At 47.1% G+C, this 20,976-nt stretch overlaps 1 protein-coding gene across 6 annotated transcripts in view; it reads left to right on the top strand.

Annotated features, from left to right (window-relative positions):
• Nucleotides 1–20,976, top strand: part of LOC147624773 (uncharacterized) — a 161,923-nt gene that overhangs the window by 104,664 nt on the left and 36,283 nt on the right. For all 6 annotated transcript variants that reach the window (XM_086817998.1, XM_086818000.1, XM_086817996.1 and 3 more), the window contains 8 exons: nt 9,392–9,572; nt 9,669–9,833; nt 9,921–9,964; nt 10,052–10,108; nt 10,200–10,296; nt 10,375–10,547; nt 10,648–10,861; nt 10,958–11,083. In XM_086817998.1, the coding sequence (XP_086674124.1) occupies nt 9,392–9,572; nt 9,669–9,833; nt 9,921–9,964; nt 10,052–10,108; nt 10,200–10,296; nt 10,375–10,547; nt 10,648–10,861; nt 10,958–11,083 (1,057 nt within the window). The remainder of the gene's footprint in view (nt 1–9,391; nt 9,573–9,668; nt 9,834–9,920; nt 9,965–10,051; nt 10,109–10,199; nt 10,297–10,374; nt 10,548–10,647; nt 10,862–10,957; nt 11,084–20,976) is intronic.

Below are 20,976 nucleotides of genomic sequence, written 5' to 3'. Positions count from 1 at the left end.
ACCTCCTGAACCTCGGGAGGTGGCCTGTCTCATCCCCTGTCGGTGAGCTGATTCCCACTGATAACCCTCAACCCGTGGTAAGCCCCTCTCCGGGCTCTCATGTGTCTCTGTCATCAAGATGATATCCCGGCCCTCCATCACCTCCTCAAGTCTCCCTGGATGTGTCCATAGGACTCCATTACAGTTCCAGATTGCTATGTGTATCTCTTTGTCTTCATGTTGTTTCCTCCGTGTCTCATAGGCCAGATGGCGCTATTCGACCCTCTTCCCATCAATGTAGATGTGACCATCCCTATAATGTGCCTTCTTCCCTTCTTTGGGTGCCGCCTTGATCTTCGGCATGCATAATCTTCTATGCTCCAGTTGCATCCATGTGAGGTCATCATCGAAGTAGATGGGGTCCCCTGGCAAGCTCCTCAAGATAGCCCGTCTTCTCATAAAGCTCATCCTACTCTCCTCATCCGGAAACTGTAGCACTAAGGCCTTGCCTTTGGTGGAGTCCTTTGGGGTTGTCCTCCATACTCTAGTGAATGGGAGCGGCTCATTCTCCTTTAGTCCTAGCTTGGTACATAGGTTCCGCCCGTTGATCTCGGGCGTGGAGGTAGTGCTCTCTGGTATCCCTGTGACTCGGATGTTGAGGCGCCGGATCCGTCGCATCTTCTCTTCATCAAGAGTAGACTGCATTATGTGTACATCTTCTTGTACCTCCTTCTTGATGTTCTTCTTCATCACTTGTACATCTTCTTGCACCTCCTTTTTGATGTTCTTCTTCATCACTTCTACCCATCCTTCTCGGGCCGCCTCCATTTTCCCCTCGATTGCGTGGGTGAGGGTTTTGGTGATCTCTTCTTTGATTGCCTCTTTGTCCACCTCAGGGACACCTGCTCAGGCCACAGAGACCTCGGAGTGGCAGCCTGGACAGGGGCGCCGTCGAGGGAGACAGCCACCGCAGCACGCCCAGGTACCGCTGCAGCAGCAGCCACAGTCTCAGCCTCACTGGGTTCCCGTGAGGAACAGATTTGCTCCCCTTCAGGAGGAGACCCCTACAGCGACCGAGGACCAGGAGATGCCAGCTCCCCCTCCTTCACCTCCTCCACACCCATCCCCTCCCACCGCCTCGCTTCCACCATCGCCTCCTCCCGCCCCCGCTCCGGTCTCGGCAGCGGCTCCCTCTCCTCCTCCCTCGCCTCCCCCTCCTCCCCCTCCGTCCGCCTCGCCTTCCCGGGAGGTCCTGGCAGCTCCCTGGCGCTCACCTGCAGTCCGGAGGGCGCTGAGCACTGACCTCGCTCGAGCATCACAGAGGAGACCTATGCCGATTAGGGCCTCACGGATTTCTTCTATTCGTAGTCGGCTGAGTCGCCTCGGCATTCGACAGCGCTCGGCGGCGTTTGATTATACCTTCACACGGCTTTTTGGAGCAGAGGGCCCCCATGAGCCAGCACCCATCCGAGTGCATGTAGTGATACCTCCGGCCCGCGGGGAGGAGGCACTAGACTCAGCAGTGGCCTTCTCGTTCCCTCTATGTGGACCTTGTGACCGGGAGTGGACTCTAGAGCTCGCTCTCAGCACGTTGAAGACTCAGGCAGTTGAGTTTTCACATCACATGAGCGATTTGGAGGTTACAGATGTGCTAGGCCGACTTTGGGAGTTGGCTCATTTTGTCTTGGATCCCGAGGGTGTGGATACATCCGGGATTCGACATTTGGTCGTGCGCATAGTTGCAGATTTGGCGCGCGACCCAGGATATGTGAGCATTCACGAGGTTACTATGTCAGAGCAGGAGGCAGTCGCCATGGGTCACAGCCACTGGCGCCTGATCCGGGATTCTTGCAGTACACCGGGTGGGCAGACTCGCAGCCGTTCGGATGGGGACTACTCTCCATCCAAGCCGCTTGCGAAGGCCCGCCGTACGGCTGAGACAGCATCCACCTCAGTAGGACATCCATGAGGATCATCTCATGGAATGTACAGGGCCTCGGCGGAGCACACTTTATACGCTATCGAGGCTGCTTGAGGCAGGAGCTACAGAGATGTCTGGTTGGTGGCAGCATTGACATTCTGATGATGCAGGAGCACCACTTGGGTGAGAGCAGGATCCGGAGATATGGTTCGGTGATGCCTGGTAGATGGGACACTTTCTGGTCTGCAGGGTTTGGTCCGTTGGGTGGACAGGGAGGAGTATGCATGGTTATTGCAGATGCATGGCGGCAGGCCATTGTGGACCGAGGGATCATTGTGCCTGGTAGAGCACAGTATGTCATTCTGAGGATGCATGATGAGCTATTGGGTGTGCTCAACATCTATGCGCCCAATCATGCTAGTGCCAGAGCAGAGTTCTGGACTCAGGTTACAGATGCATTGCCAGAGGCCGCACATTGGTGTGTTGGGGGAGACTTCAACATGCTTGAGGACCCGGCAGATAGGGTGGGAGGCAGTCATGTTACAGTGCACGGCACGGAGCTTGCAGCTTGGGACCGGTTTTGTATGACACTGAGGATCACTGATGCATGGCAGCATGGGGCTTTCTCCCGGTCTCAGGACAGTCTTAGTTTCTCTCGGTCGGATCGCCGGCAGGGAGGGACTAATCTATCTCGGATTGATCGCTTTTATGTGGGCGATTGGTTGGGGGAGCGAGGGGGCTCCGTCGGCATTCTTGCTGGCACCTCATTTTCAGATCATGCGCCAGTTATACTGACTTTGGAGGAGGGGACACGGGAGCCCAGCTTGCAGTTGAGGATCCCAGAGAGGGTACTTGCAGACCCCAGTCTCGCTGAGGACATTGAGAGGATCTGGCATGATAGTCAGTGCTCTGACCAGGATGCAGCGGGCCAGTGTGCCCAGGGACTCATTGATCTTAGCTCTTTTCTACACGCTGCAGCTTTGACACGACTGGGAGAGATTCGCGAGCGGGAGCAACGGCTGAGACGCAGCCTTGCTTCGCTACAGCGCCTTCAGGAGCAGCAGCCTGCATGTGAGTGGGTGGCGTCCCAGCTGAGCCAGGCACGCCAGGAGGTTAGAGAGGCAGAGGAGCAGAGACATGAGTTTTACTATCGTCGTCAGGCCTCTCAGTGGACGCAGCTTGGTGATAGAGTGACTGGGGAGTTTTTTGAGATCACTGGACCCCGTCATGCGCGAGCAGGGGTTCGCCAGCTTGCTAGACCGGATGGATCGATAGCTACTGAGCTCGGGGAGATCAGAGCCATTGCCACTGCTTTTTATCGTGACTTGCTTTCAGCGGAGCCAGCCACTGAGGATCGAGATGTATGCAGACAGACTGTGTGGGCCCATGTGCAGAGGAGGGTCACAGACCATATGCGCACAGTTCTAGGTGCGCCTCTGTCAGAGATTGAGCTTGCCGAGGCCTTGAGGGTCCTGCCGCGACATAGTTGCCCAGGGGAGGACGGACTGACGCCGGCCTTTTTTATGCGCTATTGGGACCTTTTGGGGCCAGGCCTCCGCAGGGGCTTTCAGCATGTTTTGGACACTGGGGTGATGCCGCAGAGCTTTTCAGAGGGCTTGATCTATCTTATCCCCAAGGGGGAGGGAGTATCGGATGACATTCGGCATTGGAGGCCTATTACGATCCTCAATACTGTATACAAGGTCTTGGCAAAGGCCTTGAGTTTGAGGATCCAGCCCTTCCTGGGGGAGTTGATTCATGCTACTCAGACAGGATTTGTCAAGGAGCGCAGTATCCTTGACAACATCTTTACTTTCTGGGAGGCGACGGCCCGAGCTAGGTTTCTTGGCGAGGACTTGGTCGTGATGCTTCTCGATTTTGAGAAGGCATACGATAGAGTTGATTGGGGATTCTTAGAGGGCACTATGCTACGCCTGGGCTTTGAGCCAGGATGGATCAGAGGGGTGGCAGCTTTGTATTCCACAGCTCGCAGCCAGGTGCTGATTGCAGGAGGTCGGGGGCCGAGTTTTGAGCTGACCAGATCAGTCCGTCAGGGGTGTCCTCTCGCCCCTTTCCTTTTTCTCTTCTTTGCGGAGGCTATGAGTATGTATTTGACGGCAGAGGAGGTTGGTTTGAGAGGACTTCAGCTCCCAGTCCGGGGGGAGGATTTGCTTGATGCTGAGTTTGCAGACGACACGGGCTTATTTTTGCATGGCCAAGAGGCCAATCTTATTCGGGCAGAGCAGTCGCTCCAGGTTTTTAGTTCAGCTTCGGGAGCATTGATCAATTGGCGCAAGACAGTGGCCTTTTGGATCAGTAGTGCTCCCACTCCGGCATGGAGTCCGGACCCCGGTTTTAGATGGATTCCTCCCGGCACAGCAGTGCGGTATTTGGGATGCCAGATTGGCCTCGATTTGTCACCTGAGCAGCAGATTGCCCCGCTTCTTCTGAGCATTCGGAAGAAGCTATTGTATTGGAGTACAGCTCGACTATCCTTGGCTGGGAGGGTGGTGGTGGCAAATCAGGTGCTGTTAGCGACCATGTGGTACATTACGTCTTGCTGGATTTTTTCGAGCTCTTGCATCAGCCAGGTACAGAGGCTGATCAGGAACTTTCTGTGGTCTGGGCGGGACGGTCAGCCAGCTCGGGCAAAGGTTGCATGGACAGTTATTACACTCCCGCTGGCTCAGGGCGGTTTGGGCATTATAGATCCAGTCGATCAGAGTAGAGCCTTATTGGGGAAGCTTATTGTTCGGGGGTTGCTTCCAGGCGCTGAGCCTTGGAAAGAGCTCCTCTTGCAGCGATTGCAGGCCCGGGCGCCTCCTGCAGGGGGTACTTGGGCACCAGAGATTCGCTGGATATTCATAGAGATGAGGAGGACAGGCCTCAGTAGAGGATGGGAGGACAGATTTGCTTTGAGTATCCTGAGAGCTTGGGAGTTGCTGAGACCGGGGCTCTCTCAGCGGCCTCCGTCTTGTGTTGAGGAGCGGGCCAGGCAGCCGCTCATCTGGAGCCCAGCGGTTCGTACAGAGCAGGGTCATATGCTGGGTTCTCGGCCTCGTCTAGCCTGGGGACCTTTAGCGGCAGGCCCAGCTCGTAGTTTTGGAGACTGGCAGGCTTTCTGCAGTCTACCAGAGGAGACCCAGGTGGAGAGGCTGAGTCACTTCAGAGGGGGGTTGATTATGCGGGATGATATTCAGGAGGCACTTTCAGAGGAGTGGTTCACACCTCTCGAGCCAGTGGCCCCACGGTGGATGGGTGCCTTCACACAGTTGGAGATCCTGATTACTGTCAGAGCTAGCACTGAGGATGGCAGATGCCTCTATTATGAGATTCAGGATGAGGGCCGACTCCAGAGAGTGGAGGTGGAGTCGCCCTTGGTTGCAGAGTGCACCTTTCAGAGGATTCGGGTAGTAGCTGCCGCTTCTCGGAAGTGGCATATTGACCCCGACCCTGCTGACGTGCTCCCGGATTGGCGTATATGGGCATATGCAGCACGCCCCTTGGCCCGGCTACAGTGGGACCCCGGAGAGTACGAGTGGCATGATCCTTATGCATCCCTTGAGGCCACAGAGATCACTTTTTTCCAGTATACTGTTCGGCTGGGACGGCACATTTTGACGGCGAGGAGGACGGTTTCTCCAGCGGCAGCGGGGCATTGGCGATTGCAGGGACTATCACAGGAGTTCCTGGAGGATTTCTGGGCTCGACTCTGGGCTAGTCGACAGGCCCGCAGGATCTCGGCTTTTCAGTGGCTGGTCGCCCACAGGGGCTCAGCAGTTGGCACTTGGCTTGTTTATAGCGGTCTTCCGGCGGCCTGCGTCCGATGCGGCCACCCTATGGAGACACAGAGACATTGCCTTTGGGACTGCCCTCAGGCACAGCAGATTTGGCTGCGGATGCTGCGTATTCTAGCCCCCCTCTCTCCAGAGGGTATGTTTACGTGGGGTGCCGCTGCTTGGTCGACTTTGTCAGGGCCTGCTATGGGCTATGAGATGGAGCAGGGCAGTCAGGCCATCAGATTTATTAGGGGCCAGCCTCGCCTGGTTCCGGCACCGGATTTCTCGTCCGACAGCTGGACACAGGAGAGGGATTTACGATGGGAGCTCCTCAGCAGCCTCACCATCTGGTTCACCTGGAGGGCCCGGTGCTTCACGGCCTTTGAGGGGAGATTAGAGCCACCAGCAGAGACTGTTCGGGGGATTTGGCAGGAGTTGATCCACACCCTGCGAGGACAGTACGACCGCATCCGGGGAGACTCGGATGAGGCGATTTTACGGCGCCAGGCCTTTCATACCACTTGGCGCTGCGGCCCGTTCTACACCCTACACACGGGATCCCCCCGTTGGCACTACAGGCCACCTGTTTGGCTCTTCCCCCCCCCCATTGTATGATTTAGCCGCTCAGTCCTTTAGACCGATGCTTGTATTTTGCAGCACCTAGGGAGAGTCTCCCGGGCTGCCATGATGTATTCACTGCTCTTCTCTCTGTTAGGAGCAGGAGAGATCTCTTTTGTAGCCCTACGGGCGTTTTTTCTACATAACTAATGAAAGGATCTTTTCTCGGAAAAAAAAAAAAAGATCCCTAAGGATATGATCAAGCTGGCTGATTTTGTCATCTATAGACCCTCCCATTGTAGAGGGAGGGAACGTTTGAAAGGAGCAGGTAAATATGTGAGAGAGAGAGAGAGAGAGAGAGAGAGAGAGAGAGAGAGAGAGAGAGAGAGAGAAACGTGTAACTCCAAAAGTGGAGTTCTCTCTTCCAAAAATATCCTAGGCCCCCAACTTTAATATTTATTAAAGTTCCCTAGGAGCCACTTAGGCCTAGGGGCCACCCATGGTTAGAACATTAAAAACATTAATGTTCTTGGTCCCCCTTCACACCTGAAGATGTCCACACATCATTCCTTTTGTCCGGGCACCCCAAATATGAATCATTTAATATTTATTTTGCTCTGCAACCACCATGCCCACACTTGTGCTGTTCCATTTTCATAGGGTCATGACACCTGGCTCCCAACTCTAGTAAGTGGTCCCCATAATGTCCTCTCTCTGGTCCAATGTCCTCTGATGCCTGACTAGCCCCTATCACCTCTGGATCCACAGGGTGGAGGATCTCCATGTCATCATAGTCATACACCTCACACTGTCTGCTCTCTGTGTGGGCATTGAAGTCACTCGTAAGAAATACCTCCCCTAGTGTAGAATAATGCATAATTTCCTCTGACAGACAAGTGTATGGCGAGGCTCGTGTTTCCTCCTCCCGTGGCATGTCCTTTGTAATGACATAGGAGGATCTTGATGGTGGAAAGTAACATAACCCTGTCTTGTGAGAGCTGTAAGGTGATCCACATGTATCTGGCCTCTGGATCCTGTGCTACCACTCTCAGTCTCTCTTGTAGCTCCCGTCTGAATAGAACTGCTACTCCCCTCGATCCTCTCGAGGTACCTTGGCGTGTGGTTCTCTTGTATGCTGACGCCCACTGGAATCCCTTTACTCGAGGTAGCCCTCTCTCTGGGCTCTGATGTGTCTATGTCAAAAGTATGATGTGTCTCCTCACCATAACATGCTCGAGTCGTCCAGGCTGCACCCATAGTGAACATTACAGTTCAATACTGCCATGTGTATCTATGTCAGTGGCCTGGTTTTGTGTCCCATAGACCCCAAACTGCTAATCCATGGGCCGGCCATCAATGATGACCCGACCATCTCGATACAAGGCCTTCTTGCCTTCTCTCCTCGCGTGTAAGACTCGTGGCATGCAAGCTCTCCTATGCTCTAGCTGCATCCTCGTGAGATCATCATCCAAGAAAATAGGAGCTCCCTCTAAACCTCGTAGTATGACCCTCTTCCTCATGAAGATGGTGTGTGCCTCCACATCCCGAAAGTACGATGAGAGCTCTCTTCTTTGTCATGTCTTTCCCGGCCCTCCAAGCTTTGAGGAAGGGGTGGTCCCTCATGTAAGTATCCAAGTCGTGTGCATAGTGTCCGCCCATCCCCCTCGGGGGTAGAGTCGGCTACCTCGGGAATCCCTGTGACTCTCACATTGAGTCTACGAGCATGTCGCATCCGCTCCTCCTCAATGGTGGTGTTGACGATTTGGAGCCCTTCTTTTTGGGCATCCTCTTTCACTTCCTTTTTGATATTCCTCTTCATCACCACTTCTACCCAACCCTCCCTTGTTGCCTCCATCTTACCTTCTAGGCTCTTGGTGATTGCCTTGGTGAGTTCCTCTTTGATGGCCTCTTTGTCAACTTCCACAATCTCCCCCTCCAGTGAGAGAGCTATGTTTATGTTTTCTTTCTGTTTTATTTTCCATTCCATGATGAGATATGCCATGGACATTATTGTATCACATTGGTCTCATAGGCCCATTGGGTCTTTAGTAGACGCTTAATATATATCTTTCTTTCTTTCTTCTTCTTCTCGGGGTTCTTCTTACACCGCCAGCCAGGGGCCAAATTAAGTGGACGGGGATTCCTCCTCAAAAGACATAACAACTTGTAAGAAATCAATGGGCCAATGAGACCACAAAGTGTTACAGAAGTTCCATGTGTAAACTAAAGATCATAAACATGGAAACACAAAGTACCAAAAGAAAAATAGACCACAAAGTGTTATAGAAGTTCCATGTGTAAACTAAAGATCGTAAACATGGAAAACACAAAGTACCAAAATAAAATAGGCTTGCGGATTCCCAAATATGATCTATGGGACCAAACACAAGCTCAAGGCAGCAATGGCTTCAAGTAAGATCAAAAGCAAAACAAAACTGCAAATTCTTCAAAATCTGTAGATACTTCAATTGAAGGCTAAGAGGATTTTTTCTATTCTTTTGGTTGAGTGGGGGTGTTATTGGTGTAAGCTTCTCTAATATCCGTAGGTTTGTGCCCTTTAGATTCATTGATTGTATGAGCATGTCAAGCATGTCTTTTTTGTTGCAGTAGGTGATGACTCCATGGTAGTTGCCTTTTACTTCAATGTAGCTGGTGGCTGATATGCTCCATTCAATAGCTGGTGTCACCTCAATCACTATGTCCTACAATTGGCAGAAGGTTGCCTCCTTTGTGTACCACCACTTGCGTAGTTGTCCCAGTCTAAGTTGAAGAGCTGCAGATTCTCCACATTTATACTCAACAAATTTGGATGTGATCTGAGCCTTGATTCCCTCTCCAGGCTTACAACCGTTTCTTGCCTGTTGTTCTTGACTTCCCTCTCGAGGTTTACAACCGGTCTTTAGTAAACACTAATAAAATTTTTCTTTCTTTCTGCAATCCCATCAGGCTTTAACATATCATGTCTTCCTTTTATTTTGTCTATTGGTGTCCTTTCTGCATACCTCAGAATTTTCATCTGTTTTTCATTTTCATTATGATATGTTTAGGTTATAGGGAATGCCCTATGCTGCTCCCATCACAGTACTCACACATGTATCATCATTGGTTTCATGGGGATTTTTTCTCGTCGCTAAAGAGCTTTTTTCTTTTCCAGAGAGAGAGTGGATGATTGGTATAAGTTGAAGCGTGAGCGTTGGAGGAGCTTCAATCGTTATATCAAAGAGTTTCATAAGAAGAAGGATAGAACTCATAGGGAGAAACTTGAAAGGATTCAGCGAGAAAAGATCATTCTTTTAAAAAATAATGATGTTGAAGGATACTTACGGATGGTGAAGGTACTTGTTACCTTGTACATTAATATGGCAATCTAGTCATGCCAATAACATCTCTTTCTTATTGAAAAAAGCTCAAATTATTGGTGTGCCAATCAGGATGCAAAGTCAGACAGGGTCAAGCAGCTCCTGAAGGAGACAGAAGGATATCTGCAAACACTTAGTGTGAAACTTCAGGAGCAAAAGATGCAAGCAAGACTGGACAGTGAGCCATCTATGGATGTAGAAAGTGAGAAAGACAACACATCCAATGATCAAGCACAGGTATATGCAAGTTCACGGGGTGAGAAAAGCAGCAAGTTTATTCAATCTCTATTCTTGTCTCACGACTGCTGCTTTTGTTGTGCACAGCATTATCTTGAAAGCAATGAGAAGTATTACTTAATGGCACACAGGTAAGCTGCTTGTGTGGAGGTCATGTATGTTTTGCCTACACAATGTATTCTGTAATGCCTTTCTAAAACCTTGTCCTCTGGTTGTAGTGTCAAAGAGGTTATCCAAGAGCAACCTCTTACACTCGTTGGTGGCAAATTGCGTGAGTAAGTGTCAGGTTAATTATTCATGTCTCATTCATCTGGCATTTTGTTTTTGAAGAACTTGAAGTTTGTGTAACTTTGTGTGGTTGGTCAGGTACCAATTGAACGGTCTAAGATGGATGGTGTCGTTGTACAACAACAGTTTGAATGGCATTCTAGCAGATGAAATGGGCCTTGGAAAGACTGTGCAGGTAGATTCTATTGTGAGGGCGAATGCTAGATTGACGTTTCGGCTTCCAGAACATTGTGATAATTGACTCTTGTTGCAGGTCATAGCTCTTCTTAGCTATTTAATAGAAAGTAAAAATGATCGTGGGCCTTTTCTGGTGGTTGTACCTTCGTCTGTCCTTCCAAACTGGGTGTCTGAACTCAACACGTGGGCTCCGAGCATTGGCAAAGTGGCTTACACGGGGTCTCCTGAAGAGCGGCGCAGGCTATTCAGGTATTATGCACTGTCACGTAGGATGTATAGTAGCATTCCAGTCAGATGGTTAAGTGCCAACCGTGGGTTAATGATTCTTTGATCTGGTTGATTCTACCAGGGAAAAAATAGCTCAGCAGCAGTTCAATGTCTTGCTGACCACTTATGAGTATCTTATGAACAAGCATGATAGGTCCAAACTGTGTAAAATCTCATGGCACTACATCATAATTGATGAAGGGCATCGAATAAAGAATGCATCTTGCAAGTTAAATGCTGAGCTGAGAAACTATCAGAGTAGTCACAGGCTACTGCTAACAGGGACTCCTCTCCAGGTGCAAAAGATGTCTTTATGTTGCTTATGTTAGTAAGCTAATTGCCATCCATTTATCTTTTTTTTTGGGTTCAATTTTCTGTATGAGCCTTTGCAGAATAAGTTGGAGGAATTGTGGGCGCTGTTGAACTTCTTGCTTCCAAGCATCTTCAACTCATCAGAAGACTTTGCGCAGTGGTTCAATAAACCTTTTGAGAATGTGGCAGATGCTTCCGCTGATCAGGTACAACGTATTTGTGATTAATTTGGTATAGACATCTTTAGGCTTTCTTTTTTTATCCAGTTAGTTTATTAATGTTTAGTTTCAGAGTAAAACTAGACTAACATGCTTAACATCTGAAGCTATACTTTCCATAAAAATGATAAGCCTTTCCTTCTTGTATTCTTTCTTCCCTAGCTCATGAAGAAATCACCATCTCTTTCTGTCCCTATCTAGCAAACTCCATGGTGTATCCTCAACAATGTTGCCAAAGATTGCATTGGAGGCAAGTTGTAAAGTGCTGAAGACACATAAGATTCCACTGTTTTTCGGCCTGTTTATAGAGGGAAAAGCACAATTAGGCTAGAAAAGTTGAATCCTGTCCTGGGTGAGAGTGAGGTTGAGGGGCCCACGGGGGAAGTGGGAAGTACTAAGGGGTCATGGCAAGGGGGAGGATGAGGAGCATGGTCTGTGTTTTTTCAAGGTGGGGTGACGGTAGGGGAGAGCTTGGAGGGTGGGGGCAAGGAAAGTTGGAATAGGGGTGCACACTGCATAGTAGGTTTAGTTTAGGTTTGCAGGGTTGCTAGGAAGAACTGTAGGGATGGGGCCAGTTTTTGTGGGTGGGTGTAATGGAATTTGGGGGTGGGTTAGAGTGTGGTAGAGTTTCTATTTTTTAATGAAAGTTGCGCAAGAAGCCTTTTCTTTGGGGACTAAATTCTTTTTTATTTCTGGAAATTGATTGACCGACTGTACATGTAATCTGCTCCAAGGTGTTCAGAAACATTAGCTTTGAACAAATGCGTCATTGACCAAACAGGGCCTTTGATATTATAGTAAGATGTATAGGAGATGCCATCTAGCAAATTGTTGTAAGGAGAGTCAAACATTGGTCAAAGTACTTGGAATGTTGGTCAGAAGAATGGGATAAACAACACAAACGTTAAATCTGATCAAAGTGGTCAGTAGTTGTGAAAAATAACACAAACGTTAAATCTGATCAAAGGCAGTCAGAACTGCCACACTATCTGATGGTGCTCCATTGGAGATCATTTTGAAGTTTTATGTAATAAAACAATGATGCTTGCATGCCTTTAGATTGTTTTTTCCCCAACAAATAAAGCTGCTACTTCTTTTTATGTGCTTCATCGGCTTCTTTTGATTTCACCCTGCGTATGAAGGAAAATCTTCTGGAACGGTCATATAGGGCTTGGTACTTCTTTGAAGCATTGGTAACTGTCTAGGTGGTTTGAACATAGATCACCAGACACTGTGCTCATTTCTGCATTTCTCATTTAGCCTGCAGGTGGCTTTTGAGAGGAAAGTTATGTATTCCTGGCTCACACTTGATGATTACAAGAGCCTTGGACACATTATGAAGAATCCGGAAAGTGTGCCACTCCCAGTCAATGTTTGGATGGAACTTGTGAAACCAACGAATCCCTAGAATTGTGTCGGCCCCTGCAAGAGGGGCAACCATGAAATCCCACACAAATTTGGTATGTTGGATTTCTAACTTAGCACTACGAGCCTCAAACTTGATACTCGTGATCATATTTGTGCTAGGGCAACCATGAAATCCCCCACAAATTCGGTACACTGGATGGATGACTTAGCACTATGAGCCTCAAACTTGATACTTGTGGTCATACCTGTGCTAAATCCCTCAATCTATTTGTCTACCGAAATCAGCTACGTTAACCTCTCAGTGGAGTTAACCGATGTAATCTGGGTGAGAACTAGCGAGATGGGGGAAGAAGAGGTTGGAAGAGGTTATCGCTTCTCCAAGGCTTGGATCATGGCTTTTTGCTCAAACAATTGATCTCCCTGTTGCTTCATGAGAATCATTAAAATTTGGAACATCGCTTGCATGTGATCCTCATCGAGAGTATTGCTTCTTGATGCTATCATTGGAGAAGTGACAGTCTCTTGTTGGATTTGGTGTTCTCCCGTCGTCAGAGGTCACCATAGTGGGAGTGGACCTGACTGCAAATAAACCATCCACTGTGTGTTTGGGAGACGCGGGGCTATTTCGGAGTATTGTAGCGTGTCCATAGGCATGAACACCCCCTTAGGGTGTGGAGCCCTTATTAAGGTCTAGGTCAAAAGATGAGGTTTAATGCCTATAAAAGCAATGTACATGGTGGAAGTATTATCATAATTCATTCATCATTGTGTTTTGCAATCTCTCTCCATTGTGATCTCTCTCCCTTGCTCCCTCTCATGGATCCACTTTGACTCCTGCAACTTGCACTACAGTCATCACAACATATACCGGCCGGAGGAGAGCATTCATCTTGGTATGGCACAATACTCACCTGGCACATGGATAACAGATTGAACGGCTCCCTCCATTTCAGTATGATCGAGATTCCCCATACATTAGGCTTACACATGAGGACAGGAACTGGGTGATCCGATACGATCTGCTGGGGCTATACACATGTAACACATGGATCACACGAGTAGGCCCATTGCCTACCAAGATGCAGTAGTACAGAGATTATTTCCTGAGACTCATAGTAGATGGTTTCATATAGAGACCAAGTTATCTCGATGCCTTCATGTCCCATGCTTTGAGGATAGCCATTGGCCAGCTTAGGGTATCATCCCATAGGTTGAGGATAGAGATTGGCACCATTATGATGGCTTGAGCTTCCATCTCATCTCTCTTCTTGCACTCTACTCTTACACACCTATCATTGATATCTTTCATCCTCCATAGCTGCATGTGTGTGATCCTAGATGTCAATATAGTATGAGAGCTAGGCCGAACCACATCTGTGTTTTTTGTTGACCTGTAGCCATCTGCGCTTTCTGTTTGATCAAACCTGCCTTTGTATTCCATTCAGCCTTGCTGTTTTCTGAACTGAGCCGCCATCATCATCATCATTAAGGCTGTGTTTATGCTGTTTCCGCCACCAATTCTGCAGCCGCCATCATCACCATCATTAAGGCTGCGTTTACGCTGTTACTGCCGCCACAAATTCTGCAACTATCCTCTCATCATTCTCTTGCAAACAAGGTTGATACCACTGGCTAGAAGGGAGTCCTCAGCTCTAAATGCAAGCATAGGAGGTCAATAACAGTCCCAAATCAGCGTCGATCCAACAGCCTGTAGAAGAAAACCGCACATCATAGAAGCTGTCCAGCAGAGTCTACTTCAAGGGACCAGCATTCAGCCCATGCTTCCCACTATCTGCAAGTCTATTTGTTAATATAAACAGAGTTTTACAACCCTCGAGATATTTGGGGATTTCACAGATTGAATGAGAAACTAACTTTTCTCCAATATGGAGAAATTCATCAACTTGGAGATCTAGTGCCCACAAGGTATTTCAGAGTCTAGTAGTGTGTCCATTCGTGTGAACACCCGTTGGGTGTGAGGAGCCCTTATTAAGCTCAAGGTCAAAAGACAAGGCTTGATGCCTATAAAAGCAATGTACATGGTCTAGTAGTGTGTCCATTCGTGTGAACACCCGTTGGGTGTGAAGAGCCCTTATTAAGCTCAAGGTCAAAAGACAAGGCTTGATGCCTATAAAAGCAATGTACATGGTGGAAGTATTATCATAATTCATTCATCATTGTGTTGTGCAATCTCTATCCATTGTGCCCCCTCTCTCTCTCTTACTCTCTCCCTGTGCACCATTGTCATGACTTGAGCTTCCATCTCATCTTTCTTCTTGCACTCTATGTAAGCCCAATGGGTTGTGCAGTGACAGACTCAACCACGTGTCCAAGAGATAAAGATATAGAGAGAGGGGGAGAGAGAAGGGAATAGGGATCTTGCATAGTACACCACATTGAGCGAGGAACAGGCACCGCCCCCTTTTAGGAATTTATTCAGGAACAATCCATGGGCACGTTGGCCAAGATCAATACAATCAATGAATACAAAACAGACAAATATGCGGATGTAGGATATCCAAGTTGATGTCGATGTCGAGGCACAAGATCTATGATGCCTTGCACACCACGGGGATGACCTACAAGTATCTCTCACCGGGCTAGTACCAAATCCAATATCCAAAGCTAAATCCAATGAATCCAAGTCCAAGTCAAATCCAAAACCAAGTCCAGATCCATGTCCAAGCTATATGTCTAAGTTCCATGCCCAAGCTCTATGTCCAAGTTCTCCATGTCCAGGATCTATGTTTCATATCCAAGCTCTATGTCCAAGTTCTCCATGTCCAGGCTCTATGTTTTATATCCAAGCTCTATGTCCAAGTTTATATCCAAATTCAAATCCAAGTTTAAGTAGTCCAAGTTCCCATGAGTAATCTCCACAACTCCTACAACCTTGTCAGCGAAGAAAACCATGAAAAAGCTCTTTCTGGCAAGAAAACTTATATAAAACCTGTTTTAATGATTTTTGGGCGATGAAAACATCCAAAAAGCAGATTTTAGGGTTTTTGGAGAAGTTTTAGGGTTTTTGTAATTTCTGTCCGTATTGCTCTCACCCATGCATATGCCCATACAAGTCTAGGGCTAACCGTACATCTGAAAAGCAAGCTGGAGGTGGTGTTGATGGCAAAGAAAAAGCTCTCCATGATCATAATGATGCCCACACACACTCCACGATCTCCTTCATGATACTACAAGAGAGGTTCAAGTCTTTTTATACTTGAAAAGGGCTATGCTTTTTTTGCCAAAAGCTTGTCCATGCTTTTGCTTTGCCTTTCTATGCTTTGCTTTTTCCTTTTTGCCTTTGCTTTTGCTCTTTTTACTTTTATTAATAAAATATTACTCAACTTTTGGTGCTTTGCTTTTTTGGCTTTAAGACCTTGCTTTTTGGCCTTAGAGTTGCTTTTTAAGAAAGCGTCTTTTAGCTTTGCATAGTACATTGCATTGAGCGGGGAAGAGGCTCTGCCCCCTTTCATGAATTTATTCAGGACACAATCCATGGGCACGCTGGCCAGGATCAATACAATCAATGAATATAAAACAAACAGATATGCCGATGTAGGATATCCAAGTCGAGCACGAGATCCCTGATGCTAAGCACACCATGGGGATGACCCACAAGTATCTCTCACCGGGCTAGTACCACATCCAATATTCAATGAATCCAAGTCCAAGTCTCAATCCAACGTCCAAGTCCAAGTCCAAGTCCAAGTCCATATCGAAGTCTAAGTTCATATCCAAGTCCAAGTTTAAGACCCAAATTCAATTCCAAGTCTAGATCCAAGTCCAAGCTATATGTCTAAGTTCCATGTTCATGTCCAAGTTCCATGCCCAAGCTCTATGTCCAAGTTCTTGATGTCTATGCTCCATGTCCAAGTTCTCCATGTCTATGCTCTATGGTCCATATCCAAGCCCTATGTCCGAGTTCATATCCAAGTTCAAATCCAAGCTCAAGTAGTCCAAGTTCCCATGAAAATCTCCACAACTCCTACAACCTTGTCAATGAAGAAAACCATGGAAAAGCTCTTTCTGGTAAGAAAACTGCTATAAAACTTGTTTTAATGGTTTTTGGGCGATAAAGACATCTAGAAAGCAATTTTTAGGCTTTTTTGGAGCAATTTTAGGGTTTCTGAAATTTTCGTCTGTACAGCTCCGTACACGCGTCCATATCACCCATGCATATGCCCATACAAGTCTAGGGCTGACCGTACATTTGAAAAGCAAGTTGGAGAAGGTGTTGATGGCGAAGAAGAAGCTTTCCAAGCTTTCCATGATCATAATGATGCCCACACACGCTCCATGATCTCCTTCAATCTTCAATGATCTTGTTCCTCATGCTACAAGAGAAGTCCAATTCTTTTTATACTTGTAAGAGACCCTGCTTAAGCCTTCATGTTTTTGCTTTGCCTTTTTATGCTTTGCTTTTCTCTTTTTGCCTTTGCTTTTGCTCTTTTTACTTTTATTAATAAAATATTACTCAACTTTTGGTGCTTTGCTTTTCTGGCTTTAAGGCCTTGCTCTTTGGCCTTAGAGCTACTTTTTTGAGAAAGCGCCTTTTAGCTTTTTGGTCCGGCTTTGTCTTCTTTTTCCAATGGTGCCCTTGGTTCACGGTCAACCCTATTTGACTTTTTGCTTTTTCTTGCTTTTTGACCAAGAATGGTACTTTTTCTTAGTCAAATCTAATGGACCCTATCCCCATGTCTTCTATGGGTTTCATCATGTGAAATAGAAGGAGGGGCAAATAGTTGCATTCCCTCCCTCTTATATTGGAGTTGTCCTCAAGTGCGGACTCCAAGTGTTCCAAGCACATCGATATGTTTCATGTATATTGATGTGTTCCAAGAAAGGTGGCTCTCCAAAGCTTGAAGTGTAGTCAAGCTGTCTCTTTGCCCCATGTAGGAAGGAGCATGGCACTCTTCCATTACTTTGGCCTCAATTCCTTGTGTCGTACATATCTTGGGTTTGAATCATAAGAAAACCCTTCTTGATGACATAAGAAGTCACCAAATCTCTATTCTGCAATTTGTTCCAACACATGTTTGAAATCCTCTTTGGTAGCATAAAGATCCTTTATCAAAGTGAAGTCCATATGGTAACCCAAAGAAATTGCATGGCTCAAGGGTCTCCGAGATAATGCATATGCTTCCTTATTGTCTTTGACATTCATAGGCCATAGCATGGCCTTCTTAGTTCAAGACTGCTCCAATGCAATCCCATCATGTTCAACCACAAAAAGATCTAAAATAACCAACACTGATCCTTTGCTAGCATAAAGTCTCAATGCTTCAAAAGTGTTCTGTTTCAGCTTTGGTTCACAAAGATTCCACGGCTTTATATGTCGAAACATGCAATGGGCTAAGCACCACCGCAAACCATTTGTTGAACTTCTTGGCATGAAGTCAATCTGATGATATTCTGATCCCTCCGGCTTCTTTGCCTTCCTTTCCCTTATCTGTCCTGAGGAAACTGCATCTGAAAGAGTAGGCCTTGTCTCCTCCACGATAAATAGAGCGGGTAGCTCTAGATCCTCCTGCAATGGTGACTCCTTTGGCCCGAAGATAGGCTTTAGCAGCTTCAACTCCTTAGGCATCGGTGGCTCGATCCTTGATGAAATCTTCAAACATTTGAGCCCTTCTTTGATCCTGTTCCCTCTTGGTTCTCCAAGCAAGGACTTCTTCGTCTTTGAGAAAAGTTATGATACTCTCCTGATGACCCTGGTTCCCATCTTGAAGTCATGGATCAGCCTCTTAGTTATTCCCTTCATGAGGCCCTTGGTATCCCTCTGCTCTCGACATGGCTTTGTCACCCCAAGAAAGTTTCTTCAATAGAAATCTTGCTCTAATACCACTATAAACCCAGCGGGGCATGCAGTGACAGACTCAACCACGTGTCCAAGAGATAAAGATATATAGAGAGATAGGGGGGAGAGAAATGAAATGAAATGATATATTAACGTCTCTAAGAGGCCATAATGGCCTATGAGACCAAAACTGAGAATACATAAGAAGTTGGTGTCTCATCAAAGAGAACAACCAAATGAAACTGAAAAGTACAATAAACTGACTATCTTACAGTTATAAGAACTGTAAGTAAGATTCCTAGATGATATTGAGTAGAAAATACTGAAAAATGTATATCAAGTAGTTCCATGTGTTGAAGTGCGGCCCTCTCCTCTAAGTGCCCCCAAGGCTGCATGCCCTTGAGCTAATCTAGCTGCTGTTGCCTCCTTTAGGGAGAAACGCGGTCGTGTGAAAGTAACTCTCAAGTAGACATATGACCCGACGTACTCAATCGGTTCCCCTTGGAAAGTGAACTGAGGCTCTGATCTCGTCACCCATGCCTTTGTGGTGTTAAACACCATAACCTTGGTTTTCCTGAGGTTCACTGTCAGATCTCTATTTGCACAAAATGCCTATAATGCATCCAGTTGTCTCTGTAATTCCTCCGAAGAGTTTGAGATTAGAACAATATCATCAGCAACACCCCTGCCAGGCATGCCCCTGGGCCTCCCAATCTGTCTACATAATCGGAGACCACATCAACGTACAATCCAAAGATGGTGGGTGATAGCGGGCATCCTTGCTTCACCCCTATCGTGCTGGTCACCATATCGGATAGTCCGCCTGGAGCTTGGACTCTGCCTTTCACAGACACATACAAAGCATATATCCCCCACTGCATATCCTCAGGTACCTCAATGTCATGTAATCTGTGCATAAGCGTGGCACGTGGTACGGTATCGAAGGCTTTGCGGAAGTCCACAAAGCAACAGTATATCCTTCTCTTCTCTACCCTGCCCTCTTCAATGAGTGCCCGAAGTGTCAGTATGTAATCCAAGGTAGTAAATCCTCTCCTGAAGCCGGCCTGTCCTTGTGCTCGATGACCATGCCTCTCGGCCCAGCGGCTCAGCTCCGACTCCAATACAGAGCCATGTAGTTTGGCCAAGTAATGACCAATCATGATCGTCCTGTAGTTGCTTGGTACCATGGGGTCCCCATTCTTAAAGAGTGGTACAATGATATGCTATGTCCAGCTTGTCGGGAAACCCTCACAAATGGCACGATTAAACACATGTACGATCAGCGGAGCCAAAGTATTACGCACATATGAGAAGTTCTCTCCAACTAGCCCATCATGATCCTGTGCCTTTCCATTTTGTAACCTGTCTATCGCATCTAGCACCATCCGCATAGTAAAAAAGATGGTGCTAGTTGGTCTAGCTCCCAGTGGAGGGGGGGTGGGGGGCTGTCTTGGTGCATCATATAGCTCTCTAGCATAAGCATGCCATGCCTTAGGTGCAGTAATTGGAGTACCAGGTTGTCTTTCTTGAAACATCTTCCATGCCCTCTTGCTGTCCTTCCCAAGGAAGAGTTGGTAGATATGCTCCTCTAACTTAGCCAGGTAGGCTCGTTTCTTCCTCCGCACAAGGTGCCGAAAGATCATCTTGGCTTGTCTATGTGTGTGTGTCCCAATGGCAATCTCACACTGTAGTTGTGCCTGTGTCTCACGACACTCATCATCATACCAACTGTTCAGTGGGGCAATGCTGGGGGGGGGGGGGGGGGGGGGGGGGGGGGGATAGGGATCTTGCACAGTACACCACATTGGACGAGGAACAAGCCCCGCCCCCTTTCAGGATTTTATCCAGGAACAATCCATGGGCACGCTGGCCAAGATCAATACAATCAATGAATACAAAACAGACAGATATGCCGATGTAGGATATCCAAGATGATGTCAAGACACGAGATCTATGATGCCGTGCACACCACGGGGATGACCGATAAGTATCTCTCAACGGGCTAGTACCAAATCCAATATCCAAATCCAAATCCAAATCCAATGAATCCAAGTCCAAGTTCCAAGTCCAAATTAAATCCAAAACCAAGTCTAGATTCATGTCCAAGCTATATGTCTAAGTTCCATGTTCATGTTCAAGTTCCATGCCCAAGCTCTATGTCCAAGCTCTATGTTTCATATCCAAGCTCTATGTCCAAGTTCATATCCAAGTTCAAGTAGTCCAAGTTCGCATGAGTAATCTCCACAACTCCTACAACCTTGTCGGCGAAGAAAACCATGAAAAAGCTCTTTTTGGCAAGAAAACTGATATAAAACCTATTTTAATGGTTTTTGGGCGATGAAAACATCCAAAAAACAGTTTTTAGGGTTTTTGGAGCAATTTTAGGGTTTTTGTGATTTTTGTTTATACAGCTCCGTACACACGTCCATATCGCCCATGCATATGCCCATAGAAGTCTAAGGCTAACCGTACATTTGAAAAGCAAGTTGGAGGTGGTGTTGATGGCAAAGAAGAAGCTCTCCATAATCATAATGATGCCCACACACACTCTACGAACTTCTTCATGATACTACAAGAGAGGTTCAACTCTTTTTATACTTGAAAAGGGCTCTGCTTTTTTTTTCCCCAAAAGGTTCCATGCTTTTGCTTTGCCTTTTTATTCTTTGCTTTTTGCTTTTTACCTTTGCTTTTTGCTGTTTTTACTTTTATTAATAAA

Source organism: Cibotium barometz, chromosome 24, assembly GCF_041138505.1.
Source record: "Cibotium barometz isolate CiBa-2024 chromosome 24, ASM4113850v1, whole genome shotgun sequence".
Lineage (NCBI taxonomy): Eukaryota > Viridiplantae > Streptophyta > Polypodiopsida > Cyatheales > Cibotiaceae > Cibotium > Cibotium barometz.
The sequence above is the reverse complement of the archived record's forward strand: the minus strand, read 5'-3'. Positions and strand labels throughout refer to the sequence as shown.